Source organism: Lagenorhynchus albirostris, chromosome 5, assembly GCF_949774975.1.
Source record: "Lagenorhynchus albirostris chromosome 5, mLagAlb1.1, whole genome shotgun sequence".
Taxonomy (NCBI): domain Eukaryota; kingdom Metazoa; phylum Chordata; class Mammalia; order Artiodactyla; family Delphinidae; genus Lagenorhynchus; species Lagenorhynchus albirostris.
Window position 1 is genome coordinate 25,741,580 of NC_083099.1, and position 25,867 is coordinate 25,767,446.

General features: G+C 49.2%; 1 protein-coding gene across 2 annotated transcripts in view; it reads right to left on the minus strand.

The window, feature by feature from the left end:
- Positions 1-565: 565 nt before the first annotated feature.
- Positions 566-25,867, minus strand: part of CLSTN2 (calsyntenin 2) — a 634,178-nt gene continuing 608,876 nt past the window's right edge. For both annotated transcript variants that reach the window (XM_060149165.1, XM_060149164.1), the window contains 8 exons: positions 21,916-22,082; positions 14,686-14,834; positions 10,505-10,722; positions 6,108-6,278; positions 5,481-5,626; positions 5,227-5,350; positions 4,264-4,448; positions 566-2,340 (listed from right to left, as the gene is read on the minus strand). In XM_060149165.1, coding sequence (XP_060005148.1) covers positions 2,158-2,340; positions 4,264-4,448; positions 5,227-5,350; positions 5,481-5,626; positions 6,108-6,278; positions 10,505-10,722; positions 14,686-14,834; positions 21,916-22,082 — 1,343 coding nt within the window. In that variant the 3' untranslated portion in view covers positions 566-2,157. The remainder of the gene's footprint in view (positions 2,341-4,263; positions 4,449-5,226; positions 5,351-5,480; positions 5,627-6,107; positions 6,279-10,504; positions 10,723-14,685; positions 14,835-21,915; positions 22,083-25,867) is intronic.

Genomic DNA, 25,867 nt, shown 5'->3' on the forward strand with positions numbered 1-25,867 from the left:
GTGTCTATTTCCATTCAATGAATATAAAACCCCAAACTTCTGCCAGCGTCTTTTCTAAGGAGGGGAAAATCAGAGCCTGTGACTTCTCCTCTCCCTCCCTCTGCATTTGTCTCTTGTATGATTTCTCTGCCTGCCTGTTTCTCCTCTGCAACTATCAAGTCCTCTGAGGGAGGAGCTTCTTCCGCTTTCTCCCTTTCCCACAGCTGCTGATAGAGCGCTTGGCACGTAGTAGGTCCTCAGCAATGCCTGTTAGCTGCATGAATACGAATAGGTAGAATCAGGGTGGTAGGCACTGGGCCAAGAGTGGGGAGTCCCATCTTGTCTATGCCTCAGAATGACTCTGAGCAAGATGCTGAATCTCTGAACCTCAGTTTACTCATCATGAAAATGGGTCTAACAACAGGCGTTCCCCATTCCCTCATGGGATTATTGTGAGGCTCAAAGGAGGAAACAGATGCAAAAAACCTTTAGGCGAAGGAAAAGGCTGCCTAAGGTGGTTTCTTCAAATCAGAAAGTTGCAAAGACCTGTCACAGATCCTCACTGGGTGGAGGCCAGACTAAAAGACATTGATGGTGGTCCCCCTTCATAAGCCCTCTCTGAGTAGGAGAGTAGCTGTGTCTCTCTGACACAGGGAGTAGGATGAACAGATTCCGACCTTTCTTTTGAACCTGAATACCCTGTGCCTAGGGGCCAACTCTGTGCCCATGCCAGTACGGGATGGGCTGGGAATTGGGGCGGGGGAGAGAGGGGACAGATCATATACACTGAGGACAAAAAGAGCCCAAGACATTTGAAACAAAGACGTTCTTAGAGCCTCATGGAAGTCCTCTAACAGCCCTAGCTCTTGCCTGCTATACTCTCCGCCAGAAAAGATCACAGACCAGTTACTATAGCAACAGTTCTCCTCCAAAAGTGTCCATGTTAAGATGAAGATGGAAAAGGTTTCCTTATTAAAACAAAGAAGAAGGAAAGAAAGAAATGGTTTTTGGATATATTTGCCCTCCACCCAAAGCATTGCTCCTTTTCTGAGAAGAAGCTGTTATTATGGCAAAGATGCTTCTAATTTCTAGCAGTTAAATCTCCAAACTCTTATTTCAGACTCGGCGCAGTTCATGCTTGTTCCAAAACATCCAAGAGGAGTGTTTCTTCTCAAGAGGCAAAACTGTGAACTAGGGGATGAGGGACCCTAAGACTGGACAGTGAGAGCCTTGTCAACCTTGGGGTCGCCCTCTGGCCCAGGAGAGCCCAGCCACCCCTGTCACCCAGCTCTGCGTCCACCGTGAAGCCCTTCCTTCTGATCCCTGGCTGTGGGCTTGTCACAGCGGTCACCCAGGGCAGCGGCTACGTGTCATGCTTCCTGGCCCTCATGGTGTCGTGTGGTGGGAGCCCCCAGCAGGGCAGCACTGCGGGTCTCAGCAGCTGCCGGGAAGGCAGGTTCTCAGAGAACTTTGGCTGGAACCAGGCCCTGCGGTGGCCAAGGGCCTGCTCTTGGCTTCGGACTTTTCCTATGAGCTTCTGTGGCCTCAAAAAGGACAAAGGGAAAAGCTCTCCGAAATGGAAGAGCACGTGTGTGTGGCGGGGCGAGGGGAGCAGTGGGGACAGCCTAGGCAAACCCTTCCCTGCAAACTTAATTCGGTACGGACGTTCCTTTGAAGTGCTGAGGACTTAGACCTCGGGTGTGTGGAGTCTGACCATCCTGCTTGTAGGAAGCAGCCTGGAGAGTCAGGTGCGAAGAACCTGATGGTCGGTGTGGAGACACCACGGAGTCAGTGCCCGCACGGGGGGTTGGAACCTCAGGGCCCTGTGAACGTGGAGCCCAGGTAGGGGAGCGACATGAAGGCTGACCTTCTCCCCTGCAGGGAAGAGCAAACACGGTACCCACGGATCCAGGCTGCTGGGTGAGCCCAGTGCAAGAGAAGTGGGGGCCACAGGACAAAGTCCCCCCTGAAGTCCCCAGTGAGGATGACGCTGGGCTTCTGGGAACCACCCCAGGGCTGGGACGCGGGGAGTACCCAAGGCATAAAGGGTGGGCTCCAGGATGCTGGGGAAGGCCTGCCGGGACCTGTCATAGAAGTCAGAGGCGACGTGATAGGCTGGGGCGTACATCGGGGTGGGGCTTCCAAAAGGGACACGTGGGCGGGTGCAGAAGGCGGGCACTAGTAGGGGAGGGTGGAGTCATCCCACTCCAGCTGCGCTTGCACGGCTCCGCCCTGCCCGTGTCCGCCCCTGCCCACCCCATACTCCTCGTCACTGCCCTCGGAGTCGCTGCTGCTCGAGCTTAGGTCTTCCTCTTCCTCTTCCTCCGTCTCATCTTCCCCACGCCCTGGGGCTCCGTGTTTCTGGATGGCAGGGAGAGAAGGGAAACGCTCATCAGGGATCAACCAGGAGCCACGCTGGAGTTTAAGTTTCTCCCTCCATTAAGGAGACGTTTAGGGCCCCTTGCAACTCCTTCCCTTGATGCTAAACCCTTGGGCTGGGAGATGGGCTTCCTGGAAGGGAAGTCCTTTGGTGAAAGACCAATCGGAGGGCAGAGGACAAAGACAAGAAATGGCAAATTCCAGGACCCAAACTCAAGGTAAATCGTTGCGTTTTAAACATTGGACATTGAGGCCGATCCCATCCATCATTCAGGGAGGCTTTCGGGCCAAAGTTTCTTTTCTGGCATTTCTGAAACCTATCTTCATAGGTGTCCAAGTCTTTAATGACTTGCTTCTCAATGCGAGGATAGCATTTAAACTTGTACGCCTCTTCCAGGTGGGAAAATAATGTCTCTGGGAGCAGAAGGTCTTCTAAGCCGAGACTCGGCTGTGCCGCCCCTCAAAAATACTCCTTTCAGAAGGACAAAGTTCACGGTCCTCATTTTCCACGCCTGTCCCTCACCCGCGGGGTTTGTGTCCTCAAACTCTACCCCACGCCTTTCCAGTGCCCTCCCCCTCCCCCCCAGCTTTTTGGCAATTCCAGTCAAATCTTATTTCTGGATTTATGTTTTGAGTTCATAAACCAGCCATAAGAGATGTGAGCCCGTGCTTGGCTACATCCCATCTCTGGAGTGTTTTCTCTTCTACCTTTGCCTCCCCCAGATCCTACTCATTCTTCAAGGCCTGGCTGAGGCTCCAGGAAATCTCCCCTGGACAGCCCCAGAGGCTCTCCCTGCTCATGCCTCCCTGATTGCAGGCATCACCGGGTTAGCCCTTCGTGAGCACGCTCTGGCCGGGTACTCAGAGCGCTCCAGGCGTAATGATCTTGCCTCCTAGGCCCAAGGCTCAGCTCTCTGAAGGTGGAAATGCTGGGGTCCCCAGAGTGGTGCGCTCAGCCCCATACCTACAGCACACGCTGGGACGAGCTGACCGGCATTGGCACGCTGGCTCTGAAGTTGGAGCAGGAGGCCAGGTGAGGCGGGGAAACTGGGGACCGGCTGGGATACTTTTCATTCCTCAGTGGCTCCTCCTCGTGGCCACTGACTCCCTCGCTTTCTTACTCCTGCCTTTCCCCCCACCCAGCAGCCATGGGCAGACCAAAGGGCCCGACGGAAGCAGCTTTTCTTGAGTGTCCTATGTCCAGATCAGGGACATTTGGACACTCATGGGTGGATTCTGGGGGCTGATGGCCAACTGGAGAGATAACTTTAGAATCAGACAGGCGTGGGTTTGAATACCGGTGGTGCCGTTACCAGCTCTGGGAGTTTGAGTACGTTACTTTCCCTCTCTGAGTTGGTCCTACCTTGGTAAATGAGGAGGGTGACTCCCACTTCACAGGTTGCTGGGAAGATTAAATGAGGTGGTGCGTGTTGAGGACCCCGTGCAGTGCTGGCATGACGGGGGCTCAATAAATGGCAGGTATTACCATTGGGTTTTTGTATTAATGTATTCTGAGACTTTAAGTGAGCTCTGCAGGCAGATGGAGCAAAGCCATCTAATTTATACTGGTAGCTAATCAAAAATTCAATACCGAGTCCCTGAGAGTGAGTCAGCTCTGAGCTAAATACTACAGGGGAGGCCAGGGACAGACACTACGTGGCTGCTTGCCGTAAGAAATGTCTGCTTTTGTTTGTTGGGTGAGAGCAATTCACACGTTTTTAAGCAGTGAATGCATTTGGTGGGTAAGTGTGGCTCACGCAGGTTGAGGGGCTGGAGGAGCCCAGAGAAGGGAAGGACCAGTGGGGCTGGGCTAGCTGGGCAGGGCTTCCGGCACAGGAAGGATGGAGCTGGGTGGAGGAGAGGCATCCCGCTCTGAACTCCCAGCCCCCGCGAGACGATTGTTACCTCCATGGGGTTGACCGTGATAGTAAGTGCCGAGTCGTCCCAATCCATCTCGGCTTCCTTGGCAGCCTCAGACTCCTGGGTGAAGTGCTGGTGGGCGATCCGGACCCGGTACATGCCCATGGCCACGACAAACACTAGCATGCACACGGAGATGATGATGACCACCGTGGCGATGCTCGGGACCACTGGAAGGAGGAAGGAATTCGCAGGACGAGGTGAGCGAGGGACTAGCTCACCCTGGGGATGGAACACGATTGAAACATCCACGTGTAGGTTAAAATCTGCCCTACGCTGCCCAGTTGGAGAGCTCTGCGTCAGAACCTTACTCTGTCTGGGCTTCGCTTTTTTCATCTATATAGTAGACGTCATCATTCCTATCCCAGGGGTAGTTGTGAGGAGCAAATGAAATCATCTATGTGAATTTCCACAGAGGCACATAGTAGGTGCTCAATAAGTGCACATTCTCTTTGATCTCTTGCTTTTTCCATCAAAGCATAGGGCAGCCCCCTTCCCCTCCCCCCGAGAGCTAGAAACTGTGGAGTTCAGTCGGGACAGACAGAAGTGCCCGCCAGATAGGAAGACAATATGGAAGGTACTGGAACAGAAGTAAGGGTGGGAGACTTTGCAATATGGTGCATACGTGTGTGTGAGCATGTGTGAGGGGCTCAGGGAAGGCTACATACAGCATGTAGCTTTGAGTTGGGTCTAAAAGGACTTGCAAAATTTTACCCCAGCCCTTTGTAACGTCTGCTATTACACATTTCTTATAACTTCTTGTGTATGTGACCTGCGCCCTCCTGAGGCCGTGAGTGCCTCAGAGCCAGGCACATAGCTTCTCCACAGCCAGGCACCTCCTTCAGTTCTGGGCGCCTCTGGCGCTGCTGCACCCTAACTGTTGCGTGGACGGTCTTGAGTCACCATCAGCACCTGGTGTCCTGAGGTCCCTCCTCCCATGTGACCTACCTGAACTGCGCTGGATGCCAGTCTGGGATTCCGGGTGGTGGACAGACTGGAGGAAGGGCGGCTGCACGATGAGGTGGTTGACGTGCTCCTTGTCTGAGACCCTGACCTCATGGAGGACGCTGACCTGAGAAGAGCAGGGAGGGGTGCAGTGGGCCGGGAGTGGCAGGTGGACCAGTGGCCGCAGTTCTCCCGAATAAGCGAAATGAATGACTGGGCGGTCCGGGGCGTCCCTCACAACCGTGGGACTCACTCACCTCCAAGTTGAACTCATTGCTGGTGTAGCGCCCATTGAGTTCCGAGCACTTGAGCCTGAACCGCCGGGCCTCCAGGGCAGCTGGACGCCAGTTGCGGTAGCGGATGTGACGTAGCACCTGCTCATAGCGGCTCATGGAGCCCACACCTGTGTCAAGAGACCACACCTGTCATAAGAAGGCAGAAGAGGGGCTGGGGAGACAGGCTGCAGCTGCTGGCGGTGTGGGTCTCCTGAAGTGGGTGAGGTAAGAGCTCAGGGTGTTTAGGGCCAGTGCAGACATTCTAAGGAGCCAATTAAACCGAAGCACAGAAATTCCACGTAGATTGAGCTCTGACCAGAATGTTTGGCCTCAATCTGCCAAATGTTGCTGTAATACTTGCTGAGATCAAACATGATAAGAGCAGGCACCCGCCTAGTTTCTACAGATTTCCCCAGGAGTGGAATGGGAGCCAATTCCCCCGGATACTGGAATAGCTCGCCAAAGGAGGGGCTAGAAGTCCACGCTCTGAGGTCAAGGGTTCCCTCCTGACCCACCTCCACAGGAGATGGAGCTGCCATCCCACTCATGACTCCCTGGACAGGGCCACTGAGAAGGGACCACCAGGTGCAGGACTGAGCACGGCCTTACCGTAGATGGAGTAGCCGGCCGTGGAGTTGGTGGCGTCCAGGTGTCGCTGGTGGAGCTCACTGTGGTTGAGCTCCAAGCACTCCTGTTTGGGGTCCAAGTCCCCTCCCAGCACTAAAATGTCACAGAAATCTAAGTTGTGAAGCATTTCTTCAAAAACTGCTGATTTGGGGGCTGTGGGAGGACAGACACATGGAAAACACAGGAGTGAGGACAGCTCAGGTCATGGCCCTGACACACCGTCCTCCTCCTCCGTCACTGAACCCCAGGCTCAGGCTGGGTCAGGAGGAGAGGCTGGGCGATCCCAAATATCACCTCCACTGCTCAGATGATGTCCAGGCAGCCCCTGAGGCTGGGCGGCACGAATTTGTGTGAAGAGCATGAACACAGCAGTCAAAAGATGTGAATTTAGGGCTTCCCTGATGGCGCAGTGGTTGGGAGTCCGCCTGCTGATGCAGGGGACACGGGTTCATGCCCCGGTCCAGGAGGATCCCACGTGCCGCGGAGCGGCTGGGCCCGTGAGCCATGGCCGCTGAGCCTGCGCGTCCGGAGCCTGTGCACCGCAGTGGGAGAGGCCACAGCAGTGAGAGACCCGCGTACCGCAAAAAAAAAAAAAAAAAAAACCCGAAAAAAGATGTGAATTTGAATAGCAGCGCTGCTTCTGAGAAGCCGTATAGTATTAGAGAAACCACCTACCGCTCAATGTCCTTATGTGTAAAGAGGGTAAGGGCATTGAGAAGATTGAAAACAATGTGTGGCACAGAATAAATGCTCAAGAAGGATTGGTCTCCTTTGGGACCGGAGATGAGTGCCCCTCCACCAGCCTCTCATAGCTCTCCCCGTGTGGTCATGGTGTGTGTGTCTGTCTCTCCCAGCAGACTCTGAGCTTCTCAAGGGCAGAAGCACTTTGCGTGACTAACTCTTCAGTATCTGAGGGGCTGGCATGGAGCAGTATGACGACACATTGCTGAAGTGGAGCTGCACTGGTGATATAATTAAATAAGTAAATTGGTTAGTCTAGTTGACGAGCTGCTGCATCCCTTGGCAAAGTTCCTGGGGGAAGGGTAGGCTGAGACACTCCATCTTCTTCTCCAGGGTGGGCAAGGTGTGGAAGTAAGTGGTGGGCTCGGGCTCCCAGACTTTCTGCCTTTGTGCCACCAACCCTACCATTTGCAGAGGACACCCCTCCCCTTGCCAGTTTATGGAAGGCTGGTCCTAGGGCTGGAGACTAGCCAGTCTGGTCTCTCTTCTTCACTGTAGTGTGGCGCTGACCTGGAGGTGCCGGCTCCCTACCCCCAGCCTCCAGGGGTGGCCTTTAGTGTGGAGGTGGGAGCACTTTCTCCATCACTAGAACTGTTGAATGCAATTGCCGTCTGTGGACTTTATCCTGGCATCTGTCCCAGGCCCCGGCAACATGGCAGTCAGCAGACCCATCTTTCCAACCCTTGTTCCTGTGTTTCTGGTTCCTGGACAGCCTAGCTGTCCTTGCCTGATACTATGACCCCAAGTTTCCCAGGGGAGTGTCTGAGTATTTGAATGCTGGACAGGTTGGCAGTCCTAAATGAAAATCCTACTTTAAAATAAAAAGTGATTAGTAGTTATGGAGTCCTTGCTATACGCTAGGCACAGTGCAAAGGAAATCCTAACAGACAGACACTAGAGGGGGTACTGTTACTATTCCCATTTCACTGATGGGGGAGTGGACAGTCCATGGGGTGGGGTGCGGCAGATTGCCTGGGGTCACACAGACAACAGGGGAGGAGCTGGACAGCAACCATGACCTTCTGATCCCACACTTTGTGAAAGTCTCAACCTCTGGGCCGGTGGTCTTCAAATATTTTTGATCTTGCAGGCTTTTATTGAAAAATTTGTGAACTAGAGATTATTTAAATAAGTATATTTACTCATTAAGCAGATTGGTGTATTTTGTGCATGATAAAAGATTTATGAAAACAAATTTTGAAAGGATTCACGAAAGATGAGAGAGCTATTTTAAATAATTATTTTATTTTGTTTAGTTTTTTTTTTTTTTTTTTTTCGGTACGCGGGCCTCTCACTGTTGTGGCCTCTCCCGTTGCGGAGCACAGGCTCTGGACGCGCAGGCTCAGTGGCCATGGCTCACGGGCCCAGCCGCTCCGCGGTATGTGGGATCTTCCCGGACCGGGGCACGAACCCGTGTCCCCTGCATCGGCAGGCGGACTCCCAACCACTGCGTCACCAGGGAAGCCCCTATTTTGTTTAGTTTTTAAGGAATACCAGAAACATTTTTTGCTCTCAACGGGTATATGTTGTTATAAATAATTTCGTACACTTACTTTTTAAATGCTTGCCAATCTCAATGGCTTCGTGTAGCATTGGCAAAATCTAAAAGCACGTTAATATACACTTAACAAAGTCTGTCATTAATAATGGTACACGTATATCTTTCTTTCAAATGGCCTGTGGTTTCTGGGTTTTCTTGGGAGCCGTACTCTTGTCAGGTCAGGTTGGGTCATCCTGGCTCCTATGACCCAACTGCTGACTGACTGCTCACCCTAGGTAGGGGGTGTGTTCACCCCACCATTTTCTCTCGTCCTCTTGCGCTTGCATATGGACAAAATCTTCCATCAGTTTCCTTGATTCCCACTGTGCTGAAGGGACTGTACTGGGCTCAGGGACTTACTGGCAAATCAATAAGTTGGGCTCTGGAGGAGATCCTTGTCTGGTTTAATAAACAGATAATCACCACCGAGGGCTCGCCAGTGTGTGTGAGAGAGAGCGCTAGTGGCTGGAAGCATACATAGTGGTTGGGCGTGTACAGTACCAGCCTGGGGTCAGGGTGGTGGGGTCTTCTGGAAGAGGGGTTGAAGGTAGAGGTTTTTGTCAGCAATAATGGGGAACGAGACAGAGAGGGACCTTCCAGGACGAGGATAGAGAGTGAGTAGACACGTAAGCTAACACAGAGGGAGAGAGGGGTGTGATGTCATTGGTACTGAAACAGCACAAAGAGTGAGTCGCTGAGGGCAGAAGGTGGTGGTGGAGAGGGTCACGGGTGGCAGATGCCATTAGCCTGCTTGTTTACGGCACCCATAATAATGATTATTCTTACAACGATAAAAGTGAAATTTTAAAAGTACTAACAATAGCTCTCGGGCACTTGGCTACGCAGTCTGCATGCACCTCTCATAAACAGAAGGTGAGATGTGGACCCAGATAATTGCTTGTCCCTGCGTTGCCTATAGGCTGATGTCAGGCCTCGGGAATCCAGATACTCTCAGCTACGGCCTGCAGCCACCGCAGTCGGAGGCCCTTCCTTTTCCTGTCTGATATTAGCCACAGATGAGGGCAAGAGGGGAGATCACACGACCTAATGCACCTTGGAGAGTAACTGGGAAACGGTCCTGCCCAGACAGGTGGTATAACACCATCTATTTTTGTGAGCTAAGAAGGGCTGTCTTGCCAGGCACCCCATTTGCTGGGGACCAGCATGCTTTAAGGCAGTGGGTAGTTAGGATTATTATAGAAGCAGCCCTTCGGGAACTCGGGCCCACTGGCACTAGCACATCGTTAGCAGCTGCTCTGGGAGGGGGAGAGGGAGAGTTGAAAACATTCTTTTGGAGGAGGCAGCAAAGGACGGTTCTCAAACTCGTATTCCCCCCATAGATCTGGGCCCCAGGTTTTCCTGCCTTCCTTCCATATCCTTCCATCCCTCTCCCCCCCACCAGCCGAATATACTGTAGCTTTCAGTGCAACTCAGTGTTTCTTCCTGGCAGACAATTCAAATTACTTTTACTGAACAGCCCTCCCGACAATGAAACCATTGGGAAGAACAACTGGAAAGTCCCCTGAGAGTTGAGAGTGTTATTGCCAAAGGAGACTTTTGCGGTGTATATATTAAGATGCAGCTCTATTTTTTTCTTCATGCTTCTTTAACTTTTCTTCTCATTACCAAAATAATACACGTGTACTACAGAACATTTTGCAGTTGTAGAGAAGTGAAGGGGAGCAGAAACAAGTTGGCTGTTTTCCTGCTTCTCAGAGAATATCACTGTTAGCATTAGGTGTGTTTCCTTCTGGGCATTTTTCTACATTTTTTTTTCTTGACAGACTTGCGATCACTCTCCACGTAGCTACTCTGTAATTTGCATCTTGCTTTTTTTTTTTTTTTAACTTGCTGTTTGGCATAAGTGCCTTCCCTCCAACATCATACCTCTTCTATGGGGGTACCACAATTTGCCAAGCCATTCATTCCTCTCTGTTATTTATCTTCATCGTTTCCAGGCTTTTTTGTTCTGTTATCATAAATTACCCCGCTATGGTGAACAATACCTCAGTTGTCCTGAAGTGTGATTGACGAGAATCATACTTTACGTGAGAATTTAAGGTCCCATCCCCCCCCACAACCCAGTGTGCACCTGTACCTGTGGTCTTCAAGTCACCGGGGGCCTCGGTTTTGGTGAAGGTGCTCACAATCTTGATGTCGGGGAAGAGGGTAACCCCTTTGGGGCTTTCAAACTGGGCAGTGGGTCTCCAGAAGCGGTCCGTGCCATGGAGGGTGATCTGGGGCTCGACGGCCTGCAGCACCATCACGTAGGCGTCCACGTCGGGGAGGCTGATACACACATCTTCTCCAAAGCACCTGGGAAAACAGCAGTCACGGCAACTGAAGAGCAAACCCTGGAATCATCCGGCCACGGACAAAGATACATACAGCCACCTCTAGTCCTCCACGAGACATCCTGACTGCCCGAGAGCCTCTGAGGATGTCAACAGACATTCAGATTCAAAGCCGCATTTTAGTTGAAACTACTAGCAATCTAGGGACTTGAAAAGCTTAGCTCCTGGGTGAAATAGGAATTTTCTATACCAGCAACAAGTAACCATTAGACCTTTAATTATCCTTTAACAAAGTAATCAATGGCAACATTAATTAGACAGCAACTGCTTGTCATGTGCATAAGGATTTGGTAAATAAATTGTTGTCTCCCTGGTTAGTTACAGCCATCTTACTGAGTGAGACGCCAGGGCTAAACTCTCCTGCCTGCCGGAACAGCGTATATGTTGTCTCTCTACAAGGATATCACACAAGTGCGGTGCCTCTTCCAGATGTTCCAGCAGACTGCCATTGTAATCATGCTCCTTTTTCCTGATACACTGCCACAAAAACATCTGGGAGCCAGAGCGGTGTGACAACAAGAGCAAAGCCCCGGAAGTGAGACAGATAAGGGTCCATGCCTGGCTCTGCCACCACTCCTGGACTGGGAGGCTCTGGGCAAGGGGCACGACTCCTGTGAACCTCAGTCTCTTCATCTATACAGTGGGGATGAATAATTAATTACCTTGTAGTAGTAAGGCTTAAATGCAGATGACATGTAGATAGGAAGCTGCCCAGGAGCCTGCATCATGGTTGGAGCTCAGTAAATGTTGACAGATCTGACAGTGTCATCAGACCTCATCAGGCATGTGTGTCACTGGCACTCTCTGCTGATCATCTAGACCAAAGACCTAAGCTAAAATGGAGAACCCCAGGGTCTAGAGAGATACTCTGGGAATGATGGGTGGACTCCAGCTGGTGGCAGCCATCAACTTGCATCCCTTGGCAAAGTTCCTGGGGGAAGGGTAGGCTGAGACACTCCATCTTCTTCTCCAGGGTGGGCGAGGTGTGGAAGTAGGTGGTGGGCTCGGGCTCCCAGATTTTTTGCCTTTGTGCCACCAACCCTACCATTTACAGAGGACACCCCTCCCCTTGCCAGTTTATGGAAGGCTGGTCCTAGGGCTGGAGACTAGCCAGTCTGGTCTCTCTTCTTCACTGCAGTGTGGCGCTGACCTGGAGGTGCCGGCTCCCTATCCCCAGCCTCCAGGGGTGGCCTTTAGTGTGGAGGTGGGAGCACTTTCTCCATCACTAGAACTGTTGAATGCAATTGCCGTCTGTGACTTTATCCTGGCATCTGTCCCAGGCCCTGGCAACATGGCAGTCAGCAGACCCATCTTTCCAACCCTTGTTCCTGTCTTTCTGGTTCCTTTTTCTGGCTCCAGGTGCCAGGTGACTCCCTTTCTGCTTCTCAGGAGTTTTTCTGGGGTCCCCTTCCTAGCTGCCCTCCCAAGCAGCTGTTTGGCTGAGAAATGATTTGATAGGCCAGTAAGGGTGTTATTTAAAGGTCACAGTGATGGTCTCATCTCCCTAATTTAACCCTGATCCCTGGGGACAAGAACCATGCCTTTTCTTTCTCTTGCATACTCATGGTATTTAGGAGCTCTGTCAAGGCTAGGTTGGTTAATTTAATTGAATTAATAAACATTGTTGAGCATGATACTATACACAGAAAAACCCTAAAGATGCTACCCAAATCTATTAGAACTAATAAATGAATTCAGTAAGTTGCAGGATACAAAATTAATATACAGAAATCTGTTGTGTTTCTGTACACTGACAGCAACCTATCAGAAAAAGAAAAAACAATCCCATTTACAATTGCATCAAAAAGAATAAAATACCTAGGGATAAATCGAGCCAAGGAGGTAGAAGACCTCTACTCAGAAAACGACAAGACATTGATGAAAGAAATTAAAGACATTACAAACAAATGGAAAGATATACCATGCTCATGGATTGGAAGAAATAATATTATTAATATGACCATACGACCCAAGGCAATCTACAGACTCAATTCAATCTCTATCAAAATGCCAATGGTATTTTTCACCAAACTAGAACAAATAATTCTAAAATTTGTTTAAATCCATAAAAGATCTCAAATAGCCAAAACAATCTTGAGAAAGAAGAACAAAGCTGAAGGTATCACACTCCTGACTTCAGACTATGCTACGAACCTAGAGTAATCCAAACAGTATGGTATTGGCACAAAAACAGACACATAAATCGATGGAACAGAATAGAGAGCTCAGAACAGAACCCATGCATATATGGTCAATTAATCAATGATAAAGGAGGCAAGAATATAAAATGAAGAAAAGACAGCTTCTTCAATAACTGGTGTTGGGAAAACTGGACATCTATGTGCAAAAGGATAAAACTGGACTACTTTCTCACACCATACACAAAAGTAGACTCAAAATGAGTAAGACCTGAAACCATAAAACTCCTAGAAGAAAGCATAGGCAGTATGCTCTTTGACATTGGTCTTAGCAATATTTTTTTGGATGTGTCTGCTCAGGCAACAGAGCCAAAAGCAAAAATAAACTCATGGGACTACATCCAACTAAAAAGCTTTTGCACGGTGAAGGAAGCAATCAACAATATAAAAAGCCAGCCTGATGAATAGGAGAAGATATTTGCAAATAATCTTATATAGTAAGGGGTTAATATCCAAAATATACAAAGAATTTATACAACTCAACAGCAAAAAACAGGTAACCCAATTAAAAGATGGGCAGAGGACCTGAATAGACATTTTTGCAAAGAAGACATACTGATGGCCAACAGACACATGAAAAGATGTTCAACATCACTAATCATCAGGGAAATGTGAATCAAAACCACAATGAGGTACCACCTCACCCCTGTCAGAATGGCTAATATCAAAAATAAATAAAAAGTGTTGGCGAGCATGTAGAGAAAAGGAAACCTCTAAACACTATTGGTGGGAATGTAAATTTGTGCTGCCACTATGGAAAACAGTATGGAGGTTCCCCTCAAAAACTAAAAATAGAGCTGTCACATAATCCAGCAATTTCACTTCTGGTTATTTACCTGAAGAAAATAAAAATGGTAATTCGATAAGATATATGCACACTAATGTTCATTGCAGCATTATTTACATTAACGAAGATATGGAAGCAACCTAACTGTCCAAGGATAGATGGATGGATAAAGAAGATGTGGTTTTATATATTTATGGTGTGTGTGTATATATATATTTATTTGTGTGTATATATATGATATATATTTGTAATATAGTATATATTTAACACATATGTTAATACTATAATAATAAATGATGTGTGTATATATACACACACACACATGGAATATTACTAAGTCATGAGAAAAAACAATAAAATCTTGCAATTGGCAACAACACGAATAGATCTAGAGGGTGTTATGCTAAGTGAAATAAGTCAGACAGAGAAAGACCGTATGGTTTCACTTACATGTGGAATCTAAAAAACAAAACAAAAACAAACTCATAGATTCAGAGAACAGGTGGTTGCCAGAAGGGAGGGTGTTGGGGGTGGGGTGAAATAGGTGAAGGAGATTAAGAGGTACGCACCTCCAGTTATAAAATAAAAAATCCACAGGGACGTAACATACAGCATAAGGAATATGGTCAGTAACATTGTAATAACTCTATATAGGGACCTATGGTTACTAGACTTATCATAGTGATCATTTCATAGTGTATGTAAACATCAGATCACTAAGCAGTACACCTGAAACCAACAAAACATTGTATGTCAACTATATTTCACTTAAAAAAAAAAACAACAAAACCAGAACACAGATCCATTGGGGTGTCCTCATAGGGAGAGCAGAGAAGCTGCCAATAGTTGAAGAGAGGTGAATCCTGTTTTACGAGAGAACATTCCCAGGGACCATCCCTGATGCCTTGGCTGAGCCCCAGGCTGCCCAGCGTCCACTCACTGGACCTTGGAAGAGACTTTCAGGCGCCGCACACCCACGGTTGGGAACTGCCTGGAGTTGATGTAGGAGACCTTCTGGAGGGCACGGTTGATGTTCCCAATGTCGTCACCTTCCATCACCAGGACAGACTGCGAGGGGTTGAAATGATACTGGAAGACAGAAGGCAGTATCACAGGAGAGAATGATCAACCATGTACCCAGTCTCACGGAGACCCTCCATCTCCATGCAAAGGCCGCTAAGGCCCGCACAGGCGTCTCCAGAGCAGGTGCAAGTGCAGGAGCTGTGTGCACAGGTAACTGTTTTAACCCGTCAAGCGATCCCTGCTGCCCTCTGATGGGCTTCGGGACCCTCCTCTGTAAGATTCCCCGTGGATTATAAACTCCTGGTGATACCACCGGGAGCCACAGGATGAATTCTGAAATCCCAGACACAGTGCTCTTGGGGCCCAGCCTTTGGTGCGCTCATGCTCTGGGCTACGATGGGGTCCCTCCCAGAGACTTTCAGTTCTTGGACTGCCACGCCCTCAGCTCACAGCCCGGAAACCTGGGGCTTTTGTTCCTTTTGCTGTCTTGACTTTGGCCTTGAACTGCTCCCCCATTCACCCTGCACTCCACCTCCTGACCCATGTCCCATCTTTTTAGTTTCCAACCTTAAAGTTCATTTTTAAGTTAATGGCCTTCCTTCTCTCTTAGATCCGATTCTTGGTCTTGCCTTCTAGGTGCTAAACTCTGGTTTCCCGTGAGTTTTAATCACCTGCTGTTTACACACCTGCCAGCTGCCCTAGGTTTGTTATCTATCTGTCCTGTCCTGGCTCCCTGGTATCCCACGCTGGGTGAAGGCCCAGGGGCTCCGATGCTCCCCACTGAGTCACTTGGGTCCTCAAACCAGATAAAGTAGATCCAGACTTGTCTCTTCCGTGGTGTTCCCAGCAGTTTCTCTTCTTTGAATGGAGCATGGAGCATATATATTCAAATATATATATGTGCTAAGTGAAAGTGTCCATCTTATTCCTATCTCCTATCCAACCAATTTCCTCAACCTTATCCCACAGGTGATCACTGTTCCGTTAATTTCTTAGTGACAAATTGCATTATTGTTTAAAATTAGTTGTTTCCCCTCCCAGTGAGCTGCTTATACAAGCCTGTCAGCAGGCTTGATCATGTGATTTATGGTTCTTCCATACAGGATATACGTTTTTGCCCTGTTGCGCTCAACAGTGGTCATGTGACTTGCTTGGCCAACAAAAAGTAGGCAGAGGTATTGTTTGGTTCACACCCGGGTGGTAGATTTCACAGCCAGTTAATTCGTGGTTCCATGCCCCTCTCCCTCTGCCATGAAATCTGCAAAGTTCCCTAATGGTCTATCAGCCTGGGTTTCACAGTGAGGGGGGGCAGAGCTGCAGCCAGTCTTTAATGGGCATGAAGTGCACACCATAAAAAAAAAAATTGCTGTATAATTCACTGAAATTTTAGTCACTTGTTACTGCAGCATAACCTAGCGTATCCTGACAGTTATACCTAAGCATTTTATGAATATATAATCAATGAATATAGATTCCCATTTTTCTCCTTTCTTACACCAAAGGTAGCTTGTTACATACTATACTGTACTTTGCTTTTTTCACTTAGCTTTTGTCTTGGAGAGCTTTTATTTTTTTTTAAGTTGTTTAATATTATTTAATATTAAATAATTTACTTAACCAGTCTCATAATGTGAACATTGGGTTATTTCCAGTCTTACACTAATAATGGCACAATGAATAATCTTATATATATAACATTTCCTAAGTGTGTAAATATATCTGTAGTATAAATCCCTACAAGGGAAATTGCTAGGTCAGAGAGTATATACAGTTTAAATTTTGACAAATGTTGCAAATTTTCCATTGCTAGGGATTATACCAATATGCTCTCCCTCTCATAGCGTATGAGAATGTTCTTCCAAAACCTCAACAGAGCGTGCTGTCAAACTTGGGACTTTTGCCAATCTGATAGGTGATAAATACTATCTTATTGTAGTTTTATTTTGCATTACTGTTTCCATGAAGTAGATTATGTTTTCAAGCTTTTAAGAGAAAATCTATCTATATTAGCTTTTCCCTGATATGACTCGGATGTCTTTACAAGAGTTCCTGTTCTGTGTCCAGACGCTATCAGGAGGTAGTTATCTCATGAGTACTGTGCTGCCATTGTCCCGCATAATAAGTCCCTTGCATGGTGACCCCCAGCCAACTGATAGCTCAGTCTTTGTCTCTTTCAACTATCATGTGATTGTTTCATTGTTACCTCCTCCTTGAAGCCTCCCCAGCTTCCCTCACTTAGGTCCCCACTGAACTCCTATAGTGCTATGAAATGGTAGTATAATTATTATAGTGCAGTGACTAGGAGCTCACTGAGGACAGGGGCTCCGACTGTTATCCCCGAATCTCAGAACCTTGTCCTAGTGCCCCGGAAGCCCCTGTTAGATGAATGAGTGAATGGTCCCCCGCTGCCCTCACTGTTCCTCTTTCCCTATGATCCAGTTTCCTCCTGTCCTCAAAGCCCTGAGCAGGGTCTCTCTGAGCTGCGACGTCTGGTCACAAGCACTGTTCCCTATGCTGGATTCAGGAGCCCCTGGGCATATGCACAGGTGATGCTACAGTCGGCCTCTTGTTGGTCTCTCTCTTGCTGGGGCTGACTCACTAGCTTAGCGTGCTCAGCCGTGGATATGCCACATGCTGGTGAATCATCAATAGTTCTGAGTGTTTTACAGATCATCCATTTCTCATTTGAGCAGATTGAAAGTCATTCTTCTAAATATACCACTGAAGTTTCCATGTGTTTTGCACTCTCCCCGTCCCTGCCAACCCCTGCTGTAGCGGTCTTTTGGTGCTTTTGCTATCTGTCTGTTTGTGTGCCCCCCACCAGCAGACTGTGAGCACCTCGAGGGCAAGGTCCACTGACTTTTTTCAGCATCTAGAGGGTCCAGTACACGACAAGCATGAGACAAGATGATGCCCCCTGCAGAAAAGGCCAATCTCTGAGCCGTGCATGAGGGCTGAACAGGAAAATCAAGCAATTCATCCAGGAGGATGGACTGGGCAGCAGCCCGTGGCATCAGCAGAGGGCACTCCCACTGAAGCCTCCTAGGGAGGGGACAGGTTAGGGAATGTGTTGGATCCTAGTGAATACCCAAGTCTGGCTGCCAGAGCACCCCAAGGACTGCCACAGGGCTTGAGGTGGGCACTGGCTAGCCGTCAACACGGTTCTTGCAGGATCAATAAAACCCTCCACTAGAATAGGTCTTGCTTGTATGTTTGTGTTGTCTTTCGTGGCATGCCTGAGGGTCGGTCTCTGGTTTTGCGAGACACAGGATGGTATTGGCATTTCCACAGGGGCAGGAGATGGCTTCCTGGGGACCTAGCAAAAGGTGACAGCACTCACTCTCCCTGGAAAGCTGGGCTATAGCCACAGTGGTTCCTTTCTTTGAACCAAGAAGCGGTTAGACAGATGGTCTTAGCAGAATGGTCAGCGGTCCTGGAGGGTCAGGCTGGGGCATCGGTGAAGTCCCTGCCGAAAGCCCTGGCCTGTTCTTTGAGGACAGGCTGGCTGTGGCCCTCCAGGCACCTCGGCTTCCCTGCCAGCTCCTCCGGGCTGGGACAGATGAAGATTCCCTGCAATAGAGGCTCTTCTGTTGCAACTGTCACCCAGGATTACTTTTCAAAAGAAGCTGGGGCATCAGCAATGCCAAGTGCAAGGTCAGCCCAGCAGGAGAAGGGAACTGTGCTTTGTTGAGAGCCTAGTTATCAGGTTTTCTAGGGGAGATCTGTATCTATATCTATATGTATATCTATATCTATATATCTCATCTGTATGTGTCTCTTTGCTATATCTGATATATAAATATATGTAAGGATATATAAAAAAATATATGTTATTCAATTCTTACATCACTACAAAATAATACTAAGTCCATTTTGCACACAAGGAAATTGGGGCTTAAAGGATTAAAGTACCTTGCCCAAGGTCACCCAGGTCATGAATATCCATACTGTGCTTTGAACCTAGGAGGGTTTTGTCCCAAAGCTCTTGCTTTTTCCCACTCTTCCACACTAGAGATGACAATCTGGCAGGAATGACGCTATGAAAATCAGAAGCGTGTATTCTTCAGGGATGTGGCGATTCCACAGTGTCTCGTATGGATACATAACAACAACCACTTCGATCATGTGATGACTCCAGACATGCTGGAGAAATAGCTGGAAATATGGATGATCCAGGGGAAGACAAGTGAGACGAGGAACCCACGTGGGACCCTGTGAGTAGACGGGATGTTTTCTTAATCGTGGCAGGCCCTCACTTTTTGGACTAGCCAGAGGGGAGGGAGGAGGACAGGAGCCAGTAGAGAAAGTATTAGTCATTATTCAAAAAAGAAATGAGGGACGAAGGAGGAAAGGCAGGTTGGAAGCAGTTTTAAGAATTTTCAAGAATGCCTTCTCATCTGAGTCTTGTGGAGGAAAGAGCCTAGACGTATTTTGGCCAAGTCCCTGAGCCCCAACCTCCTTATTTCTGAAATGGGGTCATAATATTTAATTTGTTGTGAGGAGTAGGGATAATGAGCTTAAAATAGCCCCCAGTGGGTGCACCGTAACATCGTGTGTGTTATCATTAACTGCTCATACAGTGAACTAGTTCTTGCCCGCCGCGCCCTAAGGATGGGAAAGGATCGTTTGCAGTGACTGGTTCTGAGCAGGTGGTATTCTAAAAAGTCAGATGAGCCCCCTCCACTCCCCACAGCTCTGGGTGCCATTTCATTTAGCGCTTCCTCTTTCACAGGCTAGGACCGCTATGTAGGGATTGCTATGGTTCTTAATTTATAGTTCTAAGAATGTGTGGCTTGTAAGTCCAGCATCTTTGGTTTATGTGTTCTGTGGTGCTTGGAATCCTGCCACTGTGGCCCCGTGGGATGGTCTAGAGCAGAGAAGATCCACGCAGGGGCAGGGAGCAAATCCAGAATCAGAGAGGGGACAGATTCTGGATCTGTTGGAGGACAGATTTCACTGGCTTGACAAAACCCTGAGGGAACAATACAAACAGTAGACCAAGGATCAGACCCTAGGCTCTGCCTGTGAGGAGATCTGTATGAAATGTGCCACGGGGGGCTTGCCTGGGCCAGCTGCCATGAAATTGACAGGTGGAACGCTGGCCTTTGCAGTACAGGCGGTCTTGTGAGTTTCCTTCAGACAGGTGATTAGCTATCGAGAGCACCTGTGTGTATGCGTTTCATGCATTTTAAACAATGTTCTGGAAGGTCATTCATGCTTTACCCTGCTTGTGTACTCCTCCCATTTCCCCCTCTGACCAGGGCTCCAGGGTGAGCATTCTGAACCCCACGCCTGTCCAGATCATGCTGCCTTGCCTGGAGCCCTTCAATGGTTGCTTGTTGCCAACAGAAAAAAAAGTAAACACCAGACATTAACAAGGCCCCGTGACCCGGCCTCTGCCTACCTCTCTGGTCCCGCTTCCTAGCTTGCCTCCTGCAATTTGGGTACTTGTAACACTGGCTTTCTGCCTAGAGTGACCGCCCTGCCCTCTCCCTTGCCGCCCACTGCCTGCCTCTCTCCTGGTTGGTTCTTACCTGTCCTAAACAATATGCTCAGGCTTCACCTCCTCCGAGGAGCCTTCCCTCCCTGCTGTTGCTCCCGGTTCTGAAGCTCTGGAGCAGAACTGCCTGGGATCACATTCTGGCTCTGCTCCTGACTCACTCTAGGATCCCTGGCAACTTCCCTTTCTCTTCCAGGCCTCCATTCCTCATGTGCAAAATGGGAAGATTCATGGTACATTTATCATAGGTGGTTCTGGGGCTTAAGTGAGTTAAACCCATAAAGGTTTTAGAACAGTGCCTGGTACCCAGGAGACCCTCAGTAAATGTCGGTGCTCATAATCATTGGAGCACTGGATTACAGGTGTCTGCTTGGGCCACTGAGTGCCCCAAAGACAATAATCTTGGAACATTCATTTTCGTGTCCCTCTCCGCAGCCCAGAGCCAAATTATACGGGTGTCCGCGGAATGTTTGCTGAAGTGACTGCAACGTGAAGTCGAGGCGTGATTTGCCTAGATCACTGGTCCCTCCAAGGCCAGCCCAAGTCAGAGCCCCACAAGCAGTTGGCCACTGAGAGTGTAAATGAGGGGGCCCTCTGTTGGAGTGGTGACCCCTGTCCAGGAGACGCAGGCCTGGGGTGGGGAGGCCGGGCAGCTCCATGGGCAGTGCTGAGTGGGGACGGATGGGAGGTGGTGGGAAACCTTTCTTCTGGTCACTCCCTCCTTGGGAAAACTTCACAGCCGCTGGGGCCTCATGGGGCTGTCCTGTGTCCCTGGAGACAGAGGGTGGGCCGCCCTCACTCCCAGAGAGGAGGCCAAGGGGCTGCCTGCTGTCACTGGGGTCCGCTATGATGGAGCGGGGGCTGTGATAATGTCTACCCTGCTCTTTGCTCAGGACCCCGAGGCCTGATGCGGGCAGGTGCTCCTCGGTCCAGGTGAGGCCAGATCTATCCCCGCCCATCGTGGGCAGGGAGGTGCTTGACGAGGACAGTCAGCCACATCCTGCGCCCCTCAGGAGGAGCTTTTCTCAAAATGCAGCTTGGATTCCCTTGGATCGTTTGAAGAGTTTTATGTTGTGTGGATGACGAAATTGTGAATCTGTTCATATTCCCTTTGGCAGCCAGACATTGCCTGGAGCCCAATCCGGGCCTCAACTTAACAACATAAGACCCAGTGACCTCTGCATCTGCTTTCTAATTCCATCCACCCCGGGGTGACCTTCCTTTGTAATTACTAGTTTCCATGGTCCAAACTTTTAATCCTACTTTTCTGTATTTCTGAAGGTTGTGCTTGCGTAACTGCTCCCTCAGTTCCTTTGGGCAAATAAACAACAAAGCAACCCCCCAACCCAGGAAACAATGAAATATAGCAACTCCCTCCAGGTAGACATTGAACGTGTGCCTGCTTTTATGCACTGAACTGATTGCACTCGAGGGCTTCATCTAGGAATTTCAGGAGGCGGCAGAGAGTCTGTTGTGCGGTCACGGTCACCGTCACCGATCTCCCTGCTGTGGCAGCACCTTTGCCATGGTACCAGCTCGATGTGACGTGGCAGGAAATGACTCCGCGTCCAGGATTGCACTGGTGTTTAGCAGCCTCTGCCTCACAAGGCACCGTCTCACCGGGAGCGATGCTGGCTCCTTCCTTACCTTTATTCCTTGGCCCAGGCTTTCCAGGGAATTGATATCCAGCCCTTCCTTGCAGGCCTGCAGGCAGGAAACCACCTTCTGACTGTCCATTTTGCCAGGGCGGATGGTGAGACTGGCCAGGCTGCCGTGGAAGAATTGAGCAAAGCGCGGCTTGGTGACTTCTCCTCCTAAAAGATAAAGAAGCGTCGTTATTTGCCCTGCGGACACTGGGTAGGAAACGTCACTTCAAGGCGCCATCTGGCTGGGGAGCCAAGAACACAGTGGCTGCATCCCCTGAACCCGAGCTTTTCCTTCCAAGTGGTGAGCGCAGAGTTGTGAAGCCCGAGTCTCGAGAGGATGTCATTGGCCGCCAAGACCTTGGCACTCCTCCAGGTGCACCTGTTTAGGAATCTGGAATTCCTGAATTTAAAACATTTACTTTCAGAGGCGCGGGAGGTCTTAAAAGACAGGAAGGGCCTACAGAGTAAAAGTAGGAGAGGGAGAATCTGCCAGTGATGAAAGACGCGCCGTGCACCAGGCTGTGTGCTGGGGACTTCACCTGAGCGAGCCTGCAAAGAAGGGATCATTGTTTCCAACTGACGGATGAAGAACCCTGGGACTCAGAAAGGTTGAGGGACTTGCCCCAGGACACACAGCTAAATGCTGGAGCTGGTACTCTAGTGGTGTATGTGACTGCAGAGCTGGCATTTGCTCTGCTGTATGCATTCCACAGAGAGGCTGGCATGCGATTGAGGGGTCCTAGGAGCCCCAGGTCCCTGGGTCCTGGCTGTCTCACAGTGAGTTGATTTCACATCAGCTCCGATCGAGGTTCTCTGGCATATAAGGGCTTCCTTGATTCTGTTCTACCTCGGACCTTCTTCTCGTCACCCAAGAGTTTTTTTTTACTGTTCCCTCTACTGGTTGTGCTGAGTCCCGTCTGAGCCCAGGTCGGCTCTTCTGCATGTGAAATTGATCAACGCGGCTTGTGTGGCAAAGGCAGCCTGGAAGCCACCTCTTGTCATTTTTCTCCCTCGTTTCCTTAAAATAAAAGCCCCCCTAAGGTCCGTTGGAAGCCTCACCTCCTCCACGAAGCCCTCCCCACTGACTTCACGGAGCACAGACCCCTTCCATCCCTGGGCAGCTTATGTCAATGATCTTAGTCTGGATCTTGCATTTCTGTTTGTTCAGAGAGGTGGCTGAACGTACAGGAAAGATGGATCTGGGTGGAAAGCCAGCTTTGCTAACTCCCTGAGGAGGTTCTGTTGCCTCTCTGAGCCTCCACTTGCTTGTAGGGGACGTTGCTGGGTTTTGCCTCCTGATTTCTCCTGCGCTGTCTCAGCCGTGGCCCCCATCCGTGTGCTCCATGAGAAACCTCCCTGTGGACAGCTTTCCCCAGCATCTGGAGGGCAGGTTCCTGGAAGGTTCTGCCGGAGTAACAGCACAGCGATTTCTCTGCCCTTCAGTGAGCCACGCTGTGTCCGCCAAGCCTGGAGCTCTGCCTGGGTGGCAGAGGGCTCTCCACAGGGTGCTCTTTTTCAGCCCCAGGGAGGGTGGGTGTCCTGATATCTGCATTCCTATAGCCTTCAGAGTTCTCTCTACTTAGCAGCTAATCCTTCCTTATTCTAATACGCTGCTATAGTTAATAATTTTTTATATTTCCTTGTTTCTCTCTCCTGGCTGGGTCCAGACTGATACACCCTCTAGGTTTGCACACATACATTTGCTCGCACCCGTTCCTCTCACACTGAGAGGATCAGGCAGATCCCACTGGTTCTTCAAGTCCCCTTAGGCCCCCTGTCTACCTTGCCCTCTCCCTGCTCTGAGCCTGGAACACAATAGTTCATTTTAATGCACCCTCACAACTCAGCATTGTTCGTTAATGTATTTGTGCTTTATGTCTTCAATAGCCTATAAGGGGTGGTTCTTGACTTCGGCTACACATTTTAATCACCTGGGGATATTTATTTATTTATTATTTTTATTTTTTGCGGTACACGGGCCTCTCACTGTTGTGGCCTCTCCCATTGCGGAGCACAGGCTCCGGACGCGCAGGCCCAGCGGCCATGGCTCACGGGCCCAGCCGCTCCGCGGCACGTGGGATCTTCCCGGACCGGGGCACGAACCCGTGTCCCCTGCATCGGCAGGCGGACTCTCAACCACTGTGCCACCAGGGAAGCCCCCACCTGGGGATATTTAAAAAGATAAACTGACCCTGGTGAGGGGTCCCACCCCCAGAGATTGTGACCTAACTGGTGTGGGGAGTTTTTTTAAAAATTGAAGTATAGTTGATTTACAACGTTGTGTTAGTTTCAGTTATATGGCACAGGTTCTTTTCCCCTATAAGTTATTATAAAATATTGACTATAGTGTAGTTCTCTGTGCTATATAGTAGGTCCTTGTCGGTTATCTATTTTCTATATAGTAGTGTGCATGTGTGAATCCCAACCTTCTATTTATCCCTTAGCCCTGTTCTTTCCCCTTTGCTAACCATAAGTTTGTTTTCTATGTCTGTGAATCTCTTTCTGTTTTGTAAATAAGTTCATTTGTATCTTTTTTTTTTTAGATTCCACACATAAGTGATTTTATAATATGATATTTGTCTTTGTCTGACTTACTTCACTTAGTATGATCATCTCTAGGTCCACTCATGTTCCTGCAAATGGCATTGTTTCCTTCTTTTTGATGGCTGAGTAATATTCCACTCTGTATATATACCACATCTTCTCTATCCATTCCTCTATCTCTTTCAGGTGAATCAAACATGAAGTCAAGGTTAAGAACCAGTGGGCTATACACTTCCTGAGGCCAGGCTTCTACATACTCCTTGAGTCAGCTCTCTCCTTTATGCCACCCACAGGCTTACTCTTGCCCCTCTCCATACGCTGCTGGAATTTATTGCTTTAAGTCTGTCTCCTGGATGGCAGGGAATACTCATGCAGGATTCATTGTAATGAAGACAATACTGAACAGGTATTGGGGCTGAGGGCTGCCCCAGGCACTTTGCACAAGTTGGCTCATTTATCCCTCTCAATAACATGAGCCCCTGTCCCTGTGTCATCAAACATCTTGCACCCTGCCTGGCACACAGCAGACACTTCATAATTGTTTGCTGAATTGAAGAAGATGGTCCAGCAGAGTTGTAGACCTGTGGTGCCTCTCCAGCATCCATCTCACTCCTGTCCTCTTGCAATGGCAGCCCTGAGGTTTGGGGGGTTGACTTGAGTTCCAGGGATGGACTCTGTTTAGTCAAAGGTTATTCCATCTCCATTGCTCCAGGGACAGAATGAGGCCTATACTTGGGCCCCCTCATACCAAGATGAAGCCAATCAGCATCTGGCATCCAAAAAGCCATAGGAGTTGGTCTAGGGTTAATCATAAGACCGAATTTAAGCCAGTGAGCTGAGCGGGGAAATTGACTGGCAGCCTCTGGGAAAAGAGCTTCCATCTTCTCTCTAGAAAGTTTCTGGAACCTGCTCTTGCTCTCTTTCCCTGGAGATCATTATGTGAAGATAGAAGGCTGAGAGCGGCTGTAGCCATCCCGCAAGCAGACCAGGGACAACCAAGGCAATTCCTGGAGGGCGCGGAGCCAGGAGAGCAGAGAAGGCTGAACGAACCCTGAGCAGACCTCCTCACTGCTTTACCATGGAGTGTGCTCAGCTGTGGCAGCCAATCATCCATCTTTACAGCTTAAGCTGCTTTAACTCAGACCGTTGTTACTTGACACCCAGAGCATCTTCACATTGGAAATGAAAGAAGAAACCTCTGTTGAAGTGATCAGTCCACACATTTGGCTTTGAGGGATGACCTGAGGTGACTATGGCTTTGGGTATGGGGGAGCCAATGTGGGGTCTTTGGATTTAGGCCCTCGAAGCCCTCATAGATACAGCACTCCTCACAGCCATTAGCATGTCCCTGCCCTAGTAAAGCGACACTTCTGTTGATCTGCAGGAAGAAGGGTGTGAGCCTGGGTCTG